Source organism: Crotalus tigris, unplaced genomic scaffold (assembly GCF_016545835.1).
Source record: "Crotalus tigris isolate CLP2741 ecotype Arizona unplaced genomic scaffold, ASM1654583v1 scf7180000017723.350638, whole genome shotgun sequence".
NCBI classification, from domain to species: Eukaryota; Metazoa; Chordata; class Lepidosauria; order Squamata; family Viperidae; genus Crotalus; species Crotalus tigris.
In genome coordinates, this window is record NW_024096592.1 from 192,019 (window position 1) to 216,080 (window position 24,062).

At 38.9% G+C, this 24,062-nt stretch overlaps 1 protein-coding gene across 2 annotated transcripts in view; it reads left to right on the forward strand.

Moving 5' to 3' along the window:
- Nucleotides 1-1,604: 1,604 nt before the first annotated feature.
- The window catches only part of LOC120306176 (DENN domain-containing protein 1B-like), a 29,933-nt gene continuing 7,475 nt past the window's right edge, over nt 1,605-24,062 (forward strand). Inside the window, exons 1-18 of one of the 2 annotated variants that reach the window (XM_039338885.1) lie at nt 1,605-1,766; nt 3,526-3,590; nt 5,230-5,273; nt 8,568-8,617; nt 11,633-11,752; nt 12,784-12,853; nt 12,982-13,062; nt 15,144-15,233; nt 16,679-16,729; nt 17,096-17,206; nt 17,792-17,892; nt 18,409-18,454; nt 18,699-18,800; nt 19,800-19,925; nt 21,582-21,683; nt 22,191-22,278; nt 22,525-22,565; nt 23,523-23,594. In XM_039338885.1, the coding sequence (XP_039194819.1) occupies nt 1,750-1,766; nt 3,526-3,590; nt 5,230-5,273; nt 8,568-8,617; nt 11,633-11,752; nt 12,784-12,853; nt 12,982-13,062; nt 15,144-15,233; nt 16,679-16,729; nt 17,096-17,206; nt 17,792-17,892; nt 18,409-18,454; nt 18,699-18,800; nt 19,800-19,925; nt 21,582-21,683; nt 22,191-22,278; nt 22,525-22,565; nt 23,523-23,594 (1,377 nt within the window). In that variant the 5' untranslated portion in view covers nt 1,605-1,749. The remainder of the gene's footprint in view (nt 1,767-3,525; nt 3,591-5,229; nt 5,274-8,567; nt 8,618-11,632; nt 11,753-12,783; nt 12,854-12,981; nt 13,063-15,143; nt 15,234-16,678; nt 16,730-17,095; nt 17,207-17,791; nt 17,893-18,408; nt 18,455-18,698; nt 18,801-19,799; nt 19,926-21,581; nt 21,684-22,190; nt 22,279-22,524; nt 22,566-23,522; nt 23,595-24,062) is intronic. The other variant, XM_039338886.1, reaches the window with a different exon arrangement.

Below are 24,062 nucleotides of genomic sequence, written 5' to 3' on the forward strand. Positions count from 1 at the left end.
TCTCTTTGAAGAAATTAGAAGCCTGAATGTATTTTTAAGTTCTGAAAAATTAATACAATGGGAAAATAAACACATTGAAATTGATAAAAGATGGGTGGAAATATTCAGCCATTTCAAAAATGAATATATTCCATGTGAAAATTTATTTATTCTTGTTCAATTTGTGTTGTGCTGCCCTGGAACTAATGCAGCAGTTGAAAGGGTTTTTTCAATTGCTAATGATTTTTGGAAAAGTGAGAAATCGAGATTGAATGTTGATACTCTAGCTGCAGCACTTGCCGTAAAATTCAGTATGAAGGATATTTCTTGTTCAGATATTTCCAATATATTGTTAAAAGATGATACATTGACAAAAATATTCATTCAATGGAACAGTACTCATTTAAATAATAATTAATAGGCATGTAAGCATAATTACAATATAAAATGTTATTGTTACAAATGTTTTTATTATGCATTTATCATATTATAGTGTATTCTGTATTATTGTTGTAACTAATAAAATGTTTTTTTTATTTACGATATTTTTTTCTTCAATTTATTTGTGTCCTCCTTTTTATTGTAAAAAAGTTGGTCACCTTACTAGAAGAGAAATAAAATAAATAGTTTGCACACACACACACAAAATTGTTGGCATATATAGCACCTCATCCATATCCTTCATTCATGTTGTTTGATTTGTTTGTCCATGTGGAAAAAAAACAGCCCAAATGAGGGGAAACCCGAACTCATCTTTCCTATTTAAAAATACCAACCCAGAAACTGAGAAGTGGGGTGAGGCAAGCCTTCCTGCAAATGAGGAATAGGTTGCCAACATATTCAGCTGAGCCATGGCAATGTGCAAAAGCACCAGCTTTGTTCCACTTTCAAATACACTGCAATGGAACCCCAAACAAACTGCACCAAACTGTGTTATCCAACAAATATAAACATGGTTCTGAATTGTGTGCAGAGTTCAGTGTAGAAATGCCTCATGATTGCCACCTCCCGCCCATTCTTACAGATCTTTCCAAGCCAATTGAGGAGGCAGTGGTGACTATTCCAGTCTTTAAGTTCTCCCAAGTGACAATCCTAGTAAAACCATCATCCTCTCAAAACCTCTATAAATTGATAATAAATAAATTATAAATATTTTCATGAAGAAATACTGCCCTATCCATTGTTCTGCTGCAACTGGATAACCAAGTATTCCAATTTTACAGCATTGCCCATTTCCCAAGTTTAATAGCATTTTGGTAAATCCCAAATTTTATTACTGTTTCTTTTCAGATGCACAAATTGAAGCTGTTTTCATTTCTGTTGCCTCTATTAAAATACCCCAGCTTTTTCCTCTCTCTTTTTTGCATATATGCACACACATTAAATATATATTATATATACAACATTCTTGAAGGAAGATAATTTTGCATTTTTGCTTATTAAGACTTTTGCTTGGCCTTCAAATCTGTTGTGATCTTAACTGAAGAACAAGAAAGCCATGATATCCACCAATACAGCAGAAATGGACCAAAAGAGTCACCATACCTCCTTCCGTCCCCTGCTGAAGTTTTCACTCTGCAGTGAACTAAAGGCCGTCACAGCATACAAACTTCCTCTAACAAAAAGCCACAAGAGGAAATGCTGTTTTTTGAGATCTACCAAACTGAGCTCTGAAACAATTTTTAGTTTCCAGAGGTTCAATCTGGATGAGAAGGAAGATTTTCATCTGGTGCTTCAGTGAGATGATGCTGTTGGAATGAGCCAAGGACAATGGGATCTCGGATCAAGTAAGACCTTGGGACAGGCTCAAGAAGCAGGTTGGGGGTTGGGGTGGCCTAGCATAACAGTCCATTCACTTTAAGTGTACTTCAGTTTTACTTTTGTAATGCAGAAAGTCAGCTAAGATCTCTGATCTCCTGATCTGTTGGGAAATAAAAAACATTTTGCTCCTCCAAATGTCACAGGAGGTCTATCTCAGCCAGATCCTTTGCAATACATAAGTATGAGTATGAAATAGAACAACTCTCCCATGCTTTGTTTTGTTCGCACCTTTGAAAGTAGTGTTATCTCGATCTATTTCTTACAAAGGCTCTTGCTGAATCAGTCAGATGATCTAGGTCTTGGAAGACTGAAGGGTTTCCCCAGAACACTAAAGTTGGATTAGGTGGTACATGGCTGGCCCTTAGAGGCTTTTGGCTTGTAAAGCATTTGGCTCATGATGCAATGGGGTTCTTTTTTTTTTTTACAAATAAATTTATTTATGTAGTAGGATTCTCGAGTATATGGAACTGATTTTAAGAGCCCAGAAGTGGGGATAGGTAACATCACAGATTGGAGATTGGCAGTTACATGTGAAACTGCTTTAGGGACTTTTCTCCTCTGCTACCCAATTGCAATGAAAACATGTCCTGGAAACACATTTTTTTCTGCTCTCTCCCCATGACATTACCTTTATTTTGTCCTGTGTGTGAGAGACAGTTAAATACCTTTAGCTATTCCAGTGTTAAAATGTCTTCTCTTGTGGCCTGGATTGTCTTCACAAATATTGGGCTTTTCTATAAGTTTTTTTCTCTTACTCTCTGGTTCTTTTTGCCTCATGGGACTATATAGGAAATGGGGCAAAATGGGATAGAAAGAAATGTAAAGCCTCCCTCATCATTACAGAGCCAAACCCATAGTGGGTCATCACTATCTGGGATATTTTTCACATTTCCTTTTGGGGGGGGAGTTAAAACAATAACTTTAAAAATGGCAGGAAGTGATGGCCTTAGAGCTGTCTTTTCAGTGACTAAGGTTCTTACAAATTTGGCCATCTCAATCTGATGAGGGCATCCCAGGTCATCTGCCACCAGTATAAGGGAGTGAATTTTTAATCAGGATAGCCACAGACTGGGTTAGTTCTGTATTATACCACCATCATGCTATCAACCCCTGAAGAAAAGTGGCTGGGAGGATCATGAAGGTTACAATATTAACAGTTCAATAGGTAGCTATTAGCCCTGTGAGGTAGTCCATACAAGAAACACAACCGGAATACTAGCTCTGTGTTTATTGTAAGGTTACATTAAACAGAACCTTGCAAGACTGAAAGCATTTCTCCCCTCCTCTCTTTTTGGTCTCTAGAAAATCGGGGAGGCCCCTTCTGAAATGCTTCCCATGCCCCCTCCATCTGTGGGCTGAGATACAGTTTACAACCCATTGTCTACTCTGCAGCTCTCCCTCCTATCTACCAAGGCTATTCTCACATGCCAGTACAGTAACATGCTGCAGTGAGATCTAAAGTAAGATGCCACTAAAATAGCTTCCCCAACTTGGTGTCCTCCAAAGAGCTTTGTCAATTTTTCTTCTGGCAGGGGAATTATGGGAATTGAAATTATGAAACACTAGTTACGAAAGTATGGCAAAAAATGTTTATTTCCATTCTATACCTTTATCTTGTTCTAAGACAAGATTCTCTCTTAGATTCCCAATATAAAGGTCATACTTCTCTAAGTTCATATGATTTCCTGGGGTTTGGTACTGAATCCACTGATTTTTGTTTGCCAGAGAATATCCACAGAAAATATTTGATCTGTTCTTTGAAGTTGCTCGTCCATCGCTTGCAGATGATGGTAAGTCTCAATTCTGTTTGACATAATCTTTTGGAGGGAATTTAACAGAAGCCACACTTTAATAAAAAGAAGATGCAGTCTCTGAAGGCCCCCAGAGAGCATGGTTGATAATAACAAGACTTAGCAGAGTGAAAGTCAAGGTTTTGAAACCTAACTAGCTATTAGGCTTAAAAGGCCAGATGAGGGGCAGATATTTAAGGAGAACATCTGTCTGTCTGTCTGTCTGTCTGTCTACTATCTATCTATCTATCTATCTATCTATCTATCTATCTATCAAAAATGACTTGATGCACATAATCAGTTATTATTAATCAATATTAATATTGCCAGATTCTGCACTATACGCAGGTACCAGAAGGCTGGATAAATACATTTATTACAGAGGATTAGAAAGCCCTACAAAAACTTTTCCATCTAACAACACCCAGGGATATTTTATGTCGTTATTTGTATGTATTTATTAAGCATATATTTCTATGTTGCCACAATCAAAGTCAATTCTCAGAGCACGTATAGAAAATATAAAATGAATTCCATGAAAAATTAAAAATACATTACAAAAATAGAAAGACAACAAAAGATGGCAACAGCAACTCAAATCAGGGAAGGGTCTTGGGGGAGTGGAGCAGGGAAAGGTCTTTAGAAACTTGCAGAAAATTAATAAAGAGGGAGCCAACCTTATCCCTACAGACAGACTAGCCTCAATATTGATGCTACAACAAAAAGCAGCATCTCCATGCCTCAGCCCTCCTTCCTCCCAGACTCTCCCAAAAATGTGGAACTTTGAGTGGTTTTTCCTTGCTGGATTTAATCAGCAGGCTGAAGTTAGACCTACACTTTTAATTCTTTTTCCTACCTTTTCAAGGTAGTGGCAATGTGGCTCCTCATTTCCCAGCTTTGGATGTTTCTGCCAGCTGCCTCTTGCAGTTGGATTGGCTTTGGGAGAGTTACAGGGTAGAATTAGTGCCTTAAACCTTGCAGAAGTTTAATCACCCACTTTGCCCCTTAAGCTCCTTCCCTATGGTAGCTCAGTGGAAGTGCCAACTGTAGTGGAGGTGACTATTTCGGCTGCTTTGGGGGGAAAGAATGGGAGAATGGCAGGAATCATTGATGTCTCTAGAATAACTGCTGGCAACTGGTGACTTAGTTAAACTGTGTAGTCAGTCTCCCCCAACCCTTACAAAACTGTTATTTTATTTGATTTCCCCCCTCCCCCCCACCCCACCCCCGATCCCATTGAGATTTGGTGTCCTACTTGTCATTCTGATATAATGATTGAAGTGCTGGATTAATAGCTAGAAGATTGTGAGTTCTAGGCCTCCCTCAGTCGTAAAAGCCAGCAGGGTCACTTTGGGCCAGGCACATTCTCATACAAATTAAAAACACATAACTGGGTTATTAATACACCGAATACAAGACAAAGACTTCCTAAGACAGTGGCTGGGAAAAGAGCCAGGCCTTCAAGGGCCATTTAAAGGATGAGAGGGTTGGGGCAATTTGAATCTCCAAAAGGTAGAAATTGCAAAAGAGAACTATGCTGCCTGGATACTGTTTGAAATATGGGACCTGGATCTTGCTTTCATTTACACTAAAGTGCCTGGGTTCTGTATATTGACCTGTGTTCTGTTCTTTTGTGCAGATCCTCAAGTGCGTAGACAATTCCCACTGGACTTTGATGACCAGGTCTGTCTCCTTTGTAGAGTTGCTGTGTAGCTCTCCACTCTAACTTCTTTGCCCTCCCAAAACCAGCACAAACTTATATGTCACTTTTTTTCTGCCTCTTCTTCTGTAGTTCTGAAATCCTGTCTTATCATGAATATGCTGGATGCTAATGCTTGCTGCCTGCTCTTTTTTTTTTTCTGCCAGCATGAACAGCTAAACTCATGGAAGCTCCTGATCTCCTCAAAGTTTTATAAGCTAAAAACCTGCCCTGATTTGCAATCATGGAATCCTGAATGTGTATCAGTGCACTGTATAAACCTCCTAATTGGTAGGATGCAGCTCATAAACTTGGAAAATAGCATTTACTTTAGAAAGCTAGCTTGCATAGAATCGTAATGAACATGCTCAGGGTAAAATTGGAATTTGGTTGGAGTTATATATTGTAGCATATATAAATTGGATAAACCTTGAATTGTTAGCAGAGACTGCTACCCATGTAGTAGGTACAAATAAAGATAGTAACTTAGTCAACACCTTCTCTATCTTACTAAACAGCATGATGTTAAACCCTCAATTGACCCAAGCCAAGCTGGGCAGCAAATTCAATATCAATAGGTTCATATGATGACAACCAAGGCACATAGCAAATTAGAACATAATAGGAGTGAATTACTGAAAACACTGATGATAAATGAGATGAGAGAAATGAAAAGAGGTATATTGTGTGTCTGTGAAACTAAGAGAAAGGGAAAGGATGCAACCTGAATGAAGGTGGTCAGATCTTAAAGTGGAGCTGGTGAAGATGCAGATTTAATTAGGAATAAGGACTAAACTGTATGTCAAAAAGTATGAACTGGTGCTATCTAGATTGTTGTGATAGCATGTAAAAACAGTTTGGAATGGAGATGAGGAAAGAGGTTGAAACAGAATGAAGCCAATCATATTTCAGAGACATACTGTAAGTACTTTGAGTTATAAAAATTGAAAGTATGAAAAAGGATCCTTGTTTGAATAATTAAATAAAATTGCCGGTGGATAAAGAGGAAAATACATATAGGAAAATTGATGTTACCAAAATTTGTTTTTGAAGTCAATAAAAAGGACTGAATATGTTAACAAGCCTCCAGCAGTGATTAGAATTGAAAAGAAAAGTGATGAAATTATTTAGGATGAAACTGAAGAGATGTTAAAAAGAGTCCTTTAGAAATATGTATAGGAATAGTTAATTTCAACAAGAATTACAATGATATGTTGAAGAATAGAATTTAAGTAAATGCTATGGATTGTAGGAATTCATTTCTTGGAATTAATCTATAGCATTTACTTCAATACCTCTCTTCAGTGTGTCACTATAAATCTAATAATCCATTTCTTAGCATCTTTTTAGAGCCCTGGTGGTACAGTGGTTAGAATGCAGTATTGAAGGTAAACTCTGCCCACTGCCAGGAGTTTGATCCTGACAGGCTCAGGGTTGACTGAGCATTCCATCCTTCTGAGGTCGGTAAAAAGAGGACCTAGATTGTTAGGGGAAATATATTGACTCTGTAAACCGTTTAGTAAAGCACTATGTAGCAGTATATAAGTCGAAGTGCTGCTGATGTTGCCACTTATAGCATTTATTTCAATTCTGGAGTTGAAAGTTAAGGTTGATAAAATATGAGAAAAGTAAAGCACATATGAAAATAAAAGGAACATGAATGGTTCAGCATTGAGCAAGAAATAAACTGAGGAAATGTGATGTCTCCTTGGTTATTTAATGCATTTATGGATAAATATCATATGCCATTATCTTTTTGGCTGACTGTTGCTTACTTCTTTTCTGCACTTTTTCTAATGTTCTTATTCTGAAAGCAAAGAGCATGATGGATGTATGAGCTGAGCTAAAAAAAAAGAATGCTTAAAGAGGACTAAGCATTTTTTTCTACTTTTCTATATTTTTGCTGCCCCTGTTGGTTCGATGACCAAGTAGAGGTGGTTCTCAGTTTAACAACCACTCATTCAGCAACCATTCAAACTTACAACAACACTGAACGAGTGGCACAGTACGTACAACTGATCCTCAAAAGTTCCAGCCATTGCAGCATCCCTGCAGTCATGTGATCACAATCTGGGCACTAGGCTTATATTTGTTGTCATTCAGTTATTGTAAGCCACCCAGAGTCACATTTTGTGAGATGGACAAAAATTTATGTTAATTTTTAATTAATTAACATTTAAATTTAATTTATGTTAAATTTGATTAATAAAATAAAATAAATTTCTGACTATTGCAGTGTCCCATGGTCACGTAATCGCAATTTGTAACCTTCCCTGCCAGCTTCCCATAAGCAAATTTGGAAGTTGGGGTCATGTAAGGTCCTCACTTAATGACCCATGGTGATTCATGTAACAACAATAACTGTAGACTATTGGAACTGCCAATGCTGAAACTTGTATTTATAAAGCATGATATTATGACACTGTGCAACAGCAGTTCTCAGTCCTAATTACCATTGTTAAGCAAGAACTACCTATGAGACCCTATAGGCTGGTTGCATCATGCGAAGGCCGTGCCCACCCTGCTCTGGCAATGCAAAAAAAGTTGTGATACGTCGCGACACATCACATGACGCAGCAAGTTTGACACCTGTGCTATAGACTATAATACCTGGCATATATTTATGTTAAATAATTTTAAGGCCAGTCCAAGGCCATTCATGCCCAGGGTGTAGTTTGTTATGATATGGTTGGTTTCTTTGAGATTCTGGTTTATCATTGTATATGAACCTGCACCCAGAAATTAAACTGTGCAAGGACATTTGGTTTTCATAGAAGACAAGCAGGGCAGTTAGGAGATTCTCAACAATGTTCAAAAGATTGCCTGATATGAGTTCTGTTGAAGATAAGAGGGTGATCAATTATCTTTTCAGATAATGAGTTATGGTTCAACCATAAATATATGTTCCTGAAGAATAATCACATAAACTTCTGAAACTGGGGTGGTGGAATAGATTTATCTTTGTTAGGGGGCACAGGTAGATCTTATAATTTCCCAGTCCTTATGGAATATTTCTGAGGGAGGTGCAACTGCCTGATGAGAGCAACCTATAATCATATAAAACATTTCTATAGGACTAACTTATGGGATTTAAATAATGGAGTCTGAATCAAAGTTAGTACAGTAATTGGGAATTCCTTCCGAGTACTCATGGATAGGTTTGCATAATGTTCCATATTTTATGCAAGTGATTTCCTGGTTATGCTTTCTTGTGTTTCTGTGAGACACTGTTGAATTCAGGCAATATAATGATCAAAGATTCTTTCTTCTTCTTACAGGAATCAACCCAGATGCTGCCCAAGTTTTGCTTCCCTCTTGATATAGAAAGGTAAGCAATGGGAATTCTCCAGCTGATATGGATATGAATTTCAAAAAGATGAAAAAGATGCTCTGTTGCGATTTAACTTTGTTAAATCAACCATTGCTTTTAACAACAATTTAATGAGCAATCTTGGCCATTAGAAAATTTTGCTTTCTGATTTCTGGAAGCTAGCCATTTTGCTTTTTCTGATACACAGATACATCACTTGGCCTCTTTATTTATGCTTAATTTATTGGTTCCCAAATACATGTGTGAACCAGGGTCTTTAACAGCCCAGGGCAACACCAGGTTTGAATATTTCCTTTACAACTCAGCTCTAGGTTAACATTGTAGATGGACACCTGAAAATCAGATGGTGGGTGAGGAGGAAAAGTCAGAATGCTTTAAAAGTAATAGGCCTTTGCGCTGATAAAATGATCTAGGAATAGAACAGCTCTACTCATCATGCAATAAAATTCTGCTTTGCAAAATGATTTGTCACCCCAATCTATCCACTGACTAACAAAAGCCAACAATTAGATCAGACCAAGAATCCATAAACTCAGTTTACCTGTTGGCTAACACACAGCTGTATTAGCTAAAGACCTGTATGCTCAAAAATCCAAATATCCTGATGTGTCCATTAACTAATAAGATATGTAAGCCTATGAGTAGATCCATGCGCCCCAAATCCCCATTGATTCAAGGCACATACTACCATCACCCTCAGGATCAGAAAAACAGGCTGCAGTAGCCTCTTTGTTCTTACACCCTAAGCTTGCTTCCATCTGCTGGCATGGTTTGTTCTTCTTAGGGCTGACAGACAGCAACTGGCCTAAAGTGATCCAACTGGGTTTGTGCCTAAGATGGGACTAGAACTCACAGTCTCCTGGTTTCTGATGTCCTAAACCACTACACTAAACTGTCTTTTTCTATAGATTACTAACTCCTTAAAGTGGCCCTACCTGTACTGAAACAAGCTGCATTTAGGGAGGAACAAAATATTCATAATGTCTTTTTCCTGCATGAATGAGCTATATTTATGCCTAATGCCTTAAATCCTATTGGCAATATTAACAACATTAACAACAATGAAAAGAAAGATGTAGTTGTTCTCTGATCTATTGGAAATGGCACTGTTTATCAATAAGTCTGTAAGACACCAATATCAGTATTTAATTCAGGCAAAACCACTTTACCAAACAGTGGGAGAGCATTTCAGATTTGGGCTAGAAATTTCCATGTGATTGCTAAGTCATGTTAGAAAAGTAGAGAATACTCTTAAATTTTTGTACTGTCTATGTCTTCTGGATTTTTGTAGTCCAGGTCATGTAAATTTAGTCTCACAAGATCAGTTATTGATCTTAGAGCAGTAATTCTGAAAAAACAGGAAATAAACCCCAATAAAAGGCCTACTGTAAAGAGAAAGTTCTCATCCACCGGAAGAGTTTTCTACCTTGCTAGCTAGACTGAGCTGTGTCTGTCTTCCATTCTGTCTCTAGCGAAAACAGATAGTTCCCGTTAGGATGGATTGTTCAATCGCTCCTTGCAGGAAGACATGTCGACACTTTAGAAAGGGTGCTTCCTCTGTCTCTAATGAGTCATGATTCTGGTTTGAAGGCACACACCCTCCCCAGAACTGAATGTGGGCAATGAAAACCCATGAATCACCAGGCAGGAGGTCCTCTGCTGCCAGCAACTAATATTATATTCACTGGCAAGCTGCTTCTAGCACAGAGTCGCCACTGATCTTCTTTTAATGCCATTTTAGCCATTCATTCTCAGCACATCTTGTACCAATTAATTACATAGTCACTTGGCTCACAAATGGTACTGAGTCATCTTTGGGGTTATAGACTAGCAACCCCATGCCCCATGCTGTCCTCACTCTGTAGCTCCCAGAGTTCTCAAACCAATTCATGTGATTGCTTAGGGAATCTTGGGGGATTTTTAAAGGGCAAAATAAGTGTCATGATTTGGGGGGGGGGGGAAACTATCTGTAACACTCCATAACCACCACAACCACCACCACTCCAACCTAAGACATTTTTATCTCTTCTCCATCAATACTTACTGGCTCCATCAATTCAGGAAGAAGCAAAATCACTGCGAAACAGTTTCCCCAATTCCCACAGACAGCCAAGACAGATTCCAAGATTAGTGGTATTAAACGCTGCTCAGAGATCTAACAGGATAAGAACGGGTGGATCCCCACACCTCCAAATTTCTCTATAAGTCATCTACAAACACTGCCAAAGTTGTATTTATCCCATTGTGAAAAAAATATATCTTTTTGTATGTCTTGAATTGTCATTTTTCAAATTTCTTGGTCCTCAGCATTATGAGACATTCTTCCCAGTATCCATTTTCTTTGCATAAATCTCTAATGAAGGTGTGTCCATCCTTTTGGCTACCCTTGGCCACCCTGAGTGAAGAAGAATCTTCTTGGGCCACATATAAAATATATAATATAGTTAATGTATGTAAATAACAAACTTCCTTTATTTTTTAATATTTAAAAAAAATCTTGTGGGGCTGCATTATTAGCTGGAGAATGTGATTTATGACTGCTTCCAGGGGGATGGAAATTGCAACTTGTTACTTTGTATGGGGGGGAGGGAATTTACTTTTCCGTTCAGCTATGTAGTGCTGATACTGTATATCCTAATAAAATGTTCTTTAAGGAAGAATTCTTGCCTTGGGGTTCTTTTGATGGGTTTCATTTATTGGAACCATGACACTGGAATTGTCTTTGGCAAAGAGCTCTTCTCTCCCTGTTCCCAGAAGGGAAAACCTACATATATGCAGGTGTTTATGTTTTTCTGTGTGCCTATGTAGATGAGGGGGAGAAGGGGGGGAGACTTATCAGCCCTGCATATAGTTTATCCATGAATTAAGGAATATAATTCACATAACAAAATAGGCAATGCCTACAGCAATATATGCTGTGATAAATTGGTCAGCCTTTGTAAGATATTTCGTTGCTTTCTTCTCCATCATAATATATGTCTCCTTGACACTATTTCTCCATTTATTTCCAAGGGCCAAAGAATGCCCCACAGTCCAGCACTTCACTTTTGCCCTCACCGACGTGGAGGGGAAACAGCACTTTGGCTTCTGTCGACTGGCCATCGGCTTCCAAGCCTGCCTGTGTCTGCTCAGGTACAAGGGGTTCCTCCTGGATAGAAGGCCTCAAGTTAGTCCCATCTAGAAGCCCTCTTGAACTTCTTGAGCGTTGTGAAAATACTTTATTGGTCCAATGGGAAGAAAAGGTTCACTGAAAATGCAGCAATAGAGATACACCAGATCTTTCTTTCCAATCTTCCTCTTGGATGGATGTACTGGCAGTGTTCACACAATACTGTTAACCAAGCGGTGTAATGATCATGTCAGTGCATGTTAAGTTTCATTACCTTACTCCTGGGGCTGGAGGCATGGAAGCTTTATTGTACAAATCCAGCTCATCTGATTCTCAGAAAATAAATTAATATAATAAACGGTTTAAGCACATTGAGTAAACACAGCCCATCAGTGGTCTTTAGTTTAGTAACTATTAGCTCGCTCACTCGCTCTCCCCCAGCTCCACCTTTTGCAGAATGAGATGATTGTGCTGCTGCTTTGAGTGTTTAAAAATTCTTTCTTTCTGCAATAAAATTAGCCCATAAGATAGCAATGTGCTTTTGATGTACAGAACCGCAAATTAATTTTTTCCTAAAACCAGATAGCTTGCCATGGTCAGTAGGAGCTTATGAAGCTCCCATTTGCAGAATTGGAATTGTTCCTTTGTTTCTCTGACCAGTAGTGACTGTTGAGGACAGGATTACTGTTGCAATCATTACACTGCTTGGTTCACAGTATTGTGTGAACACTGCCATTGCATCCATTGATAGCAGAAACAGAAACAGAAAATTGTTTTTCTGCCATCTTGCGATGGTCTGTATTTTTGCAGCATACGTGTAGTATGTTAAAGGTTGGCAATTCAATACCATCCTCCCTGGTATTTAAATTGTAATGTCCATAAACCCCACTCAGCCTACCCAGTGGTGAGGAGTTATGTGACTTATAATCCAAAACACTTTTCTTAGCCACCTGAAGTGGCTTTGATCTGAAATGGACAAACCAGAAAGTATCTGGATATAAGGCATGTATTTATCATAAAATCATTTTTATATTGCCATTGCTTCTTCCTTCAGCTACTTACCTTGGTTTGAAGTCTTCTACAAGATCCTGAACTACGTTGCAGACAACATAGCCAAAGAGCAGGTAAGAGTAAGCACCCTGCTGGATCCGTTCCAAGGTCAGAGATGCCCCCAGAGATCCCCTTTTCCCTTGTTGCTCTTCCCAACATTTTCATTCAAGGGTATAACTTCTGCCTTTATCTTCCCTGCCAGTTCACAGAGCTGGATGAGTTCTTATCTGCATTGTATCTCTACCCTGTGCCTAGCCTCTGCAGCCCCATCACCCTTGAATTTGTAAGTACCCTGCTCACCTTCAAATCTCTGCTCCAAGGTGAAAATCCTAACACAGTTGCAATCAGTTTTTAACCACTTTAAACATCAGTGTGGGAGTTGCAGCAGCTCAGCAAGTGCAATTACACACACAAGCCAAATGAGGATGGCCCCTCATAAGAAATCAGGAGTGAGTCAGCGTATGCTTGAGGAAGAGAGGTAGTGCATCGCATGCTAAGATCCTAGTGTCAGCTGGGAAGAGGAGTTCCATAACAGATTTAGGGATTTAATTCTTTCTCTTGGATCCTGTGGAAAAACTTTCCATTGATCCTGGAAAGATAGTAATGGAGGGAGGTCACTTTCCATTTGATAAATTTCAAGATTGAATCCTCTTGCCTGTTAATTGTCATTGTCCCCCCAGCCTACCACTGTACTTTGAAAAAAATCTTCTGCTTATTAAATGCAAAGATACATTCATCTCTAGAAAGCCGGAGGCTCTGAGTTCTAGTTCCGCCTTAGGCATGAAAGCCAGCTGGGTGACTTTGGGCCAGTCACTGTCTCTCAGCCCGATCCCCCTCGCAGGGTTGTTGTGGGGAAAATAGGTAGAGGAAGAACTATTAGGCATGTTCAATGGCTTAATTTATTTATTAAAAAAACTAAAGGCAGAGTTAAAAAAAAAACTTTTAAGAAAGCCCTAGCCATAAAATAAGACATCCTTTGACTCAAGCCTTGCACCTTTCAAATTTGTGCTGATATAAGTGTTTTATTACTTACTGTTATTCAGATTTTAAATTTTATTCATTTATTACACTTATACACTGCCCACAATTGCTCAATAGTGGGATGAATGGAGTATAAATTTAATTAATTAATTAATTGATGCAGGCTACATTTAAAAAGTGAGCATAAGTCAGGCACACAACCCCTACCTTTAGGAGAAAAAAGGAATACTACAATGGCTAATAGTAGCATAGTGGCAATGCTAGCAATAGATGCTTGCAATGCTGATTAGTTTAGTCCAATTTTCTGTCTACAGATGCATACATATTTTTTCCTTTGACCTTGCACATTTGAAACATTAGGCAATTATTCTTTCTTGTCCAGTAGAAGTGGGAGGGCTTCCTTCCCTAGTCCTCATAGTATTTCACTCATTTTCCAGACAATTTCTGAGACCAATTTTATCAGTTTCACAATTCCTTCTAGTTCAGTTTTCTCTGCTTTTATAAGAGTATTGCATCTTTGTCTAGCAATAAAAATGGATACTTTCACAACACAGAAAAACATTATTCGTAATAATGTGTAGAAAAAACACATTAGAGACAGTCAGAGATCCCCGCACCCATTGAAGTTTGAGAATGAAAAGTTGTAACGTGATGGGATGCAACACCTGAGCAGTTTTATTCCAATGTGAATTCTGCTCCAGATAGGGAGGGTGTTTCTGTTTTCAACTATTCAGCTTTTGAAAAAGATCTTGGAGTTGATTGCAGATAGAATATAAACCAGTAGTGTGAGTTGGCTGCAAAAAAAGGTAAAAAACAAATTTATGTTTTTTTAAGAAAGGTATCATTTCCCTATCAAGAGAGTACATAGTTCCATTTCATTTTGCTGGTCAGTCTCCAAATATTATATCCAGTTGTGGACTCCATTCTAAGTTAGTAAGTAAATAACTTATGGATTCCACACATTAGGAAGGATCCATTCAAACTGGAATTGGTTTGGTGGAGTGCAATAAGAATAATCAAGGGGCAGGTAATCAAGTCCTACCATAGGAAGGGAAATGGAAGGAACTGAGAAAACTTGATGTGAGGAAGGTTGAGAAGAGCAATGATAGTATTCTTTAAACTCTGAAAGTTTATCACACAGAATATGTTTGCCATTGTTTGCTTGCCATTGTTTCTGAGGGCAGGACATGAATCAACAGATTCTAATTATAGAAAGGTGGATTCTGAATTCATGTTAGGAAAAGGTTTGTAACAATAAGAGATTTGGTGACTAAGTAACACCTTCTGTGATCTCTACTTATTCATTGCAATTTTGTTCTGGATCTCTGCTCAGAATACTAATCCCATCTTTTCTTCATTTTCAATCATCTTTTGTTCTATAAGGACTCAAAATCAACTAAATTGAAAATTTCTACTGAGACAGATCTGAACAGGCAAAACAGAAATAGGGATCTGGACACTGGGACCACATTGGTAAGTCACAGTCTGATGTCTGCTGTGTCCTACCCATGTTTGTTTATGGAAATGATGTCACTGTTGCTGTGGAGGACTAACTGCAACCTCCAGGTATGTGCATGCCACTGAGGGCGGCAGAATAGGTTTTACCAGTTGAAGTTGCTTGTGGAAGAAACCTTATTCTCATTTTTAAGACTTACTATATTAAATAAAAAAATAAAAAAAATGAAGAAGATTCTAACTCAAGTCCAGACATGGCTTTGCCATTCCTCTGACTACATTTTCTATGTTTTTTATTTCCATTTTTAGCATAACAAGATGTTTTTAAAAATGAGCATTATTCAGTTTCCAGATGCAGTGGAATTCAATTCCTTGCTTTCTAACAATCTAGCCTCTTGAGTTACGGGAGTTATATTCCAAACATCTGGAGGAGGGATGTGACTCTAGGTGGTGCAGGTATAAAACAACAAAAAAGAAACAATAAATCATCTACTATAAAAGAAGGAACTTGGAATGTAGGACAGGCAATAACCAGCACAATGAATCACTCCCAGAAGCCTGTTGGAAGCCCCTGCAATTCACAGAGCAGCATTGTCACAGGGGCATATTGGGATGGACTCATTTGCAATGTTGTGTTTTGGGCCAGCTAAAGCTTTACATGGGATTGTCTTCAAGGACAATCCCATGTAAAGCATGATGCAATGGCCCAAATGAGTGCCTTTTTGTATTATCTTTACCTTTAGATTTTTCACTTCAAAACAGTGCTGCTGAGAATTAGCTTCACTAACAAATGATGGCAGGGTGACTTAAGAATTCTCTGCAGTTTCCAGATTTGGGACTGGAGTGGCTTATGGGCTGCAAATCACTGTTCCTTATGTTACATTAAAAAACCATAATTGGTTTCCTTCTGGGTTTAGGATTTAATAAGTGTAGTTTGGGGCAAAGGTAATCTGGTTAACTGCTAATTTTATTGGGCAGCAACTATTTCCTCAATCAAAATTATGAGGTACAATTTAGGACTGAGGGGGAAATGTGCCTGCATTTTTTATTCTTTTATTTTTCATTCTTTTATTCTTCTTTTTTCTCTTTCCAGCTTTGGAGGTTTGGGAAGAAAAATTAAATTGGAAAAATAATGTATAACACATAGAAGAAAACGTCAAATACCATCACTCCTTATGATGTTTCTCTAATTAAATTACAACATCCCATGTCTCCATTTAATTAAAAGTGAAAGTATTGTTAAGATCAGTCACAAATATTGTAGTGTAATGTAGCATGTAGCTTTAATGAGATTCCTTCTATTTGCATATCTGCTAGATTGTTGCTTACTTTAACTATTGCCACTATTACAAGCTCTCTGCTTCTAGATATGGCTACCGAGACTCTTCTGGAGTAGACAGTCATTACATTAAAATATAAAAGATTAAATTAGATTAGATTAATTATTTATTTCTTTATTCTAGGCTTATTTCATTGCTCCTGATCCTGGCAAACTGCCCACCATCCCTGACAATGTAAGCTATAGCATTTCTTCACAGAATATAGTACCTTGCCTTGTATGGACAATTTTCTTCTGTAAGTTAGAAGTCCCCAGTTTTGAAAGATCACCTCCAGAATCACAAATTTGCAGGGCTGAATATAATTACAGTATGGAAGTCACTGATCACATGTTTCTCTGCACTATTTTTCAATTGCATTTCAGAGTTAAGGTCTGGCATTAAAAATAGACTCTGGAAGTCAGTTAAAGCCACCACTAAAAGTGCTGAAAAGATTCACTGAGTTACCGTAGTGAAACAGAATAGAGAGAAATGGAGACTAGAGTCAGGTTTGGTTGCTGAAGCCGTTACCAGAGAACCTAACTAAGTATTGACTCTCCCCAGAGAAATCTGACCGAGTTTGTTGTGGCAGTGGACGTGAATAACATGCTGCACCTCTATGCAAGCCTCCTCCATGAGCGCAGGATCCTGCTCACCAGCAGCAAGCTCAGCACGGTGAGGCCAGGCGGCTGGAGGGAAGACAAGGCAAAGAGCTCAGCACTAAGCTGGGCCTGGGTGGGAAGGATTTAGAAACAACAATTGTTAAGGAATCTGCATTTCTTCTACCCACCTGGCACAAAGCTCTCACAAAGGTGGATCCTCTGATCTGATATCTTGTGATATGGCTTATCAGTTAATTGTATTCCCTGGCCCTCCTCCTCCTTATTCAATGAAGGTGTAAACAGAGAACTGGGTCTTATTCATTGGTTGTGCCCCTTGGTGGTACCCTGATATCTTCATAGGGCCTTTTACTCCCTAATGCCTAAAGCAGGGCTGGCAGAAATCAGGACTGTTTAGCACGTTGAGCGAATAAACTGCAGACACACACCTGCTCCCTCCACCCTGCTCCCTCCACCCCTATCCCTGCATGTGTAGTGACTAGGAGGCTGCTGATTTAAATCTCAATCCTCTGCATGTCTGGGAGGAAAGTACTACTCACATTTCACTTTGGGAAGAAGAGTTATGCAAAGCCCTGTCTCCTTATTCAGCTTCCAAGCAGGGTCAGTCTACTCTAATGTACGGTCTCTCATCTCTCTGTAGCTAACAGCCTGTGTCCAGGCCTCCTCCTCCCTGTTGTATCCCATGTACTGGCAGCACATCTTTATCCCTGCACTGCCTCCACACCTCCTGGACTACTGCTGGTGAGTGACTGCACCTTCCTCAATTGAGAGTTAGCTTCTCTAGGCAGAGCAGCTTCAACGGTTCCCCAGCCAGTACATTGGCTTTGATGTTGTTTATTACCCAAATGAGACTATTTTGAGGACATTTGTATGGCTAGGTTGAAGTTCTTGGGTTTAGCCATAGTCAGTGAGGAGGTGACTGAAGAATATATGTGAGGAGTCTGTCTTCTGTGGCACTACCATCTGTTCTGAGCTGGCCACATTTTGTTTACATCTTAAGGGAAGGCTTTGTGAAGGGAAGACTTCATATGCTGCAGAAATCTGCGCCAAAAGGGAATTCAGCCCTGCAAGTTCTTGCCCTTCTCAAATATATTTTACTCCTAAGGAAACAGCACTTCTTAAAAGAGGGAAGAAAACTGGGGCTGGAAAAGTATCACAGTGTATTATTTTAAAAAAACTGGATCTAGGAGGGCCTACTGTGCTAGGAGCCCACAAATAACTAGTGATGGCTCTAACATGTATCTCTTTAACCAACAGCGCCCCTATGCCTTATCTCATTGGAGTCCACACAAGCCTTATGGAGGTGAGACTGCAAAACTACCTTGTCCTTAGGATAACTGGCCCAAGATTGGCCTAAGTAAGGTTGTTCTGTGGATATTTTTTAACAGCAGATTGGAGCATTTGTACACCTTTGGCCTTATTTACTTCTTCATTCCTGTCATCTTTGTAATAGCAGTTGATTCTTGTGAGCCAAGCTACCTAAAGGTAAGAAGACTAAGGAAATTTCTATTCTTCTTGCTTCTCAATTCTGCCTTTGCTCTCTCTAGAGCGTGAGGAGCAAAGCCCTGGAGGATGTCGTCATTCTCAGCATTGATAGCAATACAATGGAATCACCCTTCCAAGACCTGGAAAATCTCCCAAGTGATGTTGTTAGTATTACTTTCTTGAGACTTTTTTTTTTAATGCCAGTGTTTTAGAATCCTTATGACTACTCAGAGCCTTCTTTTATTTTTCTCTACATAAGGAGCTCTGTCCTCCTTGCCAGCACTCTGGTTTGTCCTGATGTAAAATTTAAATCATGTGAACTTTCATTTTAAATTAACTAAAGCATTTATATGTAACCCTACATAGTTTTTCCCTCCTTGCCCCCCCCACCAGTTTCCTGAAAATACCACTGGCATAATTGGAAGAGGGGACACTTCCCAAATGGAACGTTTGAAATGTTTTCTTGTTGTTGCAAAACTAGTTAGACACAATTAGAAAAATCTGAGCTGGTGTCAGCAGTAGGTAAGGTTTACAAGTGAGGACTCAAGTTAGGATATTAGACCTGAGCTGCAAAAATCTGGAAGTTAGGAGTTCTGTATTCCTTTGCTGCCATCTAGGGGTCATGAACAATTCTGCTTTGCCCAGGTCTGGTATAATTAAGGTCCTAATTTTCAATTTTTGTATTACACCTACACCAACTCTTAAAATGACGCCCAGGACTATCTTTATAACCAGTTCCATGTGGTAGGCTGGGCTGAACTGGAGTAATTTATCCAAAATTATCCAACAAACACCATGATTTAGCCCAATCTGACACCTTTACCCCACATCACACTACATTGGTATGGATCACAAAAAAATTAATGGAACAGATCTTGGCACACAGGATAGGATACTGCTCTAGTGATCACCTGGGGCACTGTGTAGAACTGTGGTTGTATTAGCAATGACATCTTAGTACATATAGACCCAACCATTGTCCATTATAAATCATTCTTTCTAGCATAGCATTGCCTGTGAATTGGATTACTATGGGTTTAAACACCAGATTATGGCTAAAACAAACCATTGCTTAGTAGAAATGTGTAAACCCAGTCAGTATCAGGAAAGGCTGCTGGGTTTAAGGTGAGTATATATATTCTTCTGCTTCTCTGTGTCTCCAGGTCTCCCTACTGAAGTTCCAGCTTAAGAAGCAATCTGCAGCCACTGGGGATGGAGTTGCCCGAGCCTTCCTCAGGGCCCAAGCACTTCTCTTTGGCAGCTATCGCGAGGGGCTCCTTTGCAGTCTGGTGAGTGCTTTTTTTCTGTTCATTCAGCCACCAGCTGGAAGAGGAAGTTCTACACAGCTCCCTTTTCTTCCACAGAAATTTTGGAGATGGAGAAGAAAGGAGAGACATAATAAAAAAGAAAAATATCCTTCCTTCCCTCCCCCCTCCCAATTTTATGGTGGTTTTACAACATGAAATAAATTAAAACACATTAAATAAGAATCATCTCTAAAAAAAACTGTTGGAAGAAAAGTCTTCATCCTGGTTCATCCAAGCTGGAAATAAACATGGCAACTGCTTTGGGAAGAAGGTTGTAGTTTATTGGAGAGGAGAGCCAGACAGAAAGATGGCTCTGGCAGAAAAGAGAGGGAACACATGTAGGGAGTGGGTTTTTTATACCTTCTGAAGCCTTTTGTTTTGAGTTGTTTCCTGTTCCTGTGGCATGAACTTTGAACTGAGTCTGAGTGTGCTTTTCTGGGCCTTGGTATCTGTGGTTTAATCCTATTATGTCCCAAAAGTCATATCCTGCTTCCCTGGGGCTGGGCTAATGATTCTTAGAGTTTGGGTGAGGTATGCAGATTTTAGGTCTTTGTCTTCTTAATCTTCTAGCTCCAACTTTCCTAAATGATCTACATTTGCATTTCTATAGAGCTGCTTTCCTGCCTCTTCAAGATCCTGGGGAAATATATTTTTTCTGCCCTTTTAATATTTCCTTCTTTGGTGGGAGTGACTTCCCACAAAACAAAAAACAAAAATGTTTATGTAAAGAAAAACAAATTTGGGGGTGGTCACTTTTGGTAGTTGGGAAACCCCTTTGTTTTTTCTTGTTTGCTTTTTGTTTGAGGCTCCAAGCTCAAGGGGTGGGGTGGTGTCAGTATGGTAGCTTCACAGGTGCAGGAAATTAGACTTTTATTTTTATTTATTAAGAAAATGTATGTGGCTGCCCAACTCACTCATGGTGACTCTGAGTGGCTTACAGAAATAAACCCGCAAGTAAAAACACCCAATAGAAACCCCTCCCCTTGTGGTGGCAACAATCAATATGTTAAATAGAGGTTAAGCTTTCCCAGGACTAATTTAGCTTTTTGGGGGGGGGAGGGAATTGAAAAAAAAATCCTCAATAAAATCCCAGGCATGTTTTTCATACTTTGTGAAATACTAAAGGGAAAGATGTTCATACAAATGAGCCTTTAAAAAATCTGAAACCTTATCTCATTCAACAATGCACTTTTATTATTTTGTTTAAAAGGTTTTTAAACATAGAAAAAAGCATACTTAATTCTAGAACAGAGACAAGTTTTCAGTGAAGAAAATCAGTATCTGGTCATACACAGACATGACAGCATCATTGGAAACATCATTCAGTTAAGTCCATATCTAGAACCACTTTGATGTTGCTGGAGAGATGGAGACTGCTTAGGATCTAGGATTGCAAGTGAATGTCATTGTTTGGGATAGATCTATAAAGAAATTCTCAAAGCAAGCAGGTTCTGTGATTTCCACTGTTGTGTTCATTATCCAGAAGGATATTCCAGGGATGTTCTTCTTTTTTCCCCCAGCTCTAATTTTCTCCACCACTTCTTCTTTTTAGCCTCCTTAGTCCAGTCTCTGCCCATCCACCCTGGTCACATACTTGCTGTCAATCACCTCTCCTTTCCCTGTCCCTCTTTCTCACAGGAAAAGCACATTTCCTTTTCCCAAGAGAATTTCCTACAGCAGGGATCCGGCACCATGCAGGACTTCCTCCAGCGGGCTGTGCATCTGCAGCTGTTCAAGGAGGTATACAATGGTGAACCTGGCGGATTCCCAGTTAGTTCTTTAAGCAAATCCAGGGGGAGGCAGAAAATGGACTGCTATCATGTTCAACCCCAAAGCAAAAACCTTCACAAGCCAACACCCAGGCAAATACAGAAAACATTCAACTACATATGGAATCCTGAGTAGTGCAAGCACAGAGCCTACACATTTTATACAAATCGATGGTCCATTAATAGAATATTTAATCCACTCAAATTTCTGCTATATTGGGATGGTTGAATTGAAAGATCAGATAAAAAGGAGTGGGTTTTTTTTCCCCTCAGCCTTTTTGAGAATTCAAAAATCTCCTTAATATTACTTCCTTGTCATATTCCCACATCTCAGAACAGGAGGAGACCAAAAATGTGTCTCTGCATCCTAATCCCATAGCTGAACACCTCAAATATTTTGCTTCAAGGGAAGATGGTTCTTTCCTATTTATTCTAATAAGGTCCTTTCTATTTCTTTCCAATCTTGCAATGCTATCAGTTCATCAATGACCGGCTGGAAAAGCTAAATGCAGATGAGGATTTCTCTGACCTCTTTGAGCAAGAGATTGACAGCAGCTTGTCCCCAGGTAATGTAGACCCCACCCTCTTTGGATATGCAAAAACCCTTAAGCTCTTCTTAACATCCTCTCCTTTGTGGGCTACTTTTTAACTTCTGTTAAAAATACACCAAGCAAAAACAAAAAGAACTACTGAGAGATCACTGACATTGTAGGTCAAATACGTACATTATGCTGAATATGCAGTTCAAGTCTCATTTTCTGTGAAGGCCTGCAGCCAGACTGACAATTCACCTGTGCCCCTTTCCTTCCTAGGTAGTATGCACTCTTATCAGCTGTGGGTGGAGAGCCTCAAGGTAAGGACATTTATCTTTTAATAGCAGTTATGTCTTCACCCAATTATTTTCTCATGTTTATGATTAACTTGTTCTTGTTTGGGGAGTTATTACAAGGCTCTTCCAATAGACCTATAGTGAAGATAGATCTGGAAGGCAAAAATCCAGATGACTATTAGATGGAGCAAAGAAGTTGTGCAACCCTTATGCAGTCACCCTAAATAAAAAACCAGTTTGAGAGACATTCCTCTAATATGCTCACAGGTATGTTGTGGAGTCCTTGTTGCTCTTTGAGCTTGGATTTTTGCTTGCAGACATTTCCTTACCCAACCAGATAATATCTTCCATACATTCATCATCATGGAGCATGGATAATGTTACTTAGTTGGTAATGAAATGTCTGCCAGCAAACAGTCAAGTTCAGAGAGCACCAAGGATTCCACAGTTCAACCCTGAGCTACATATATTCTCTTCTATCGGTATCATAAGAAAGCTCTTTAATGCAGCCATAATTCTCAAGATAAACCACCTAAGAATTGCCAGAATTTAACAGGAGGAGGATTAAGCTGAAGACATTGCTTTCTGAATTTTCCCTAATACTGCATGTTGATCCCCAATCCAATCTACCAGCTAAAGAGTGATGCTATGAGATCAGGAGAAATACTAATTTTGTCATGGACCTGCTCTCCAGGTCCTAAACCTTTTGGCCACACCACAAAGATATCCTACACACATTTCCAATATGAGGATAATTCCCATCTACCTTACAGGGAGTCTCCTTTAAATAGGCTGCTAAAAGGACCTGTTGTATGTTAGAAATTCAGCACCATTTTGCTGAACGAGTTTCCTTGTCCACTTGGGATTTGTTGTAGAACTTCTCATAACTTCCCTTCCTTGAGTGTCTTATTTCAATAGCTGCAGTGGAATGTGGCTCGAATGCCTTGCTCTTAACAGTTGTTTCTGATCTTTTCTCACTAGAAAAGTGGAGGAGCCCTAATCAGTACTATGAAGAATAAGGCCAATCCAGCTGTCAAGACTGCATATCAATATGTAAGGCATTCTTCTTCTTCTTCTTCTTCTTCTTCTTCTTCTTCTTCTTCTTCTTCTTCTTCTTCTTCTTCTTCTTCTTCTTCTTCTTCTTCTTCTTCTTCTTCTTCTTCTTCTTCTTCTATTTTTAAATATATTGTTTGCAAAACTAAAAAAACAGAATTGAAAACAAAGAAAAATAAAAAAACAACTGCAATAAAAAAAGAAAGAAAACATAGGAGCATATATGGATGGGCAGGTGCACTAGATGTATAAATACTGGATATAGATGTGCATAATTTAGAAGCATTTCAGGCAAATCCTCCTTTGAGTCAAGCTCCATTCCGGAACAATGGTAAACAAAAGTAGAGTATTTTACTTATTTATTTTATTAAATTTATATAATGCCTTCATTTCACTCTGCAAAGTGACACTAGGTGATGGTATAACAAATATTCATTAAAATCAAACAAATGGAGATGCCTTTAAAAT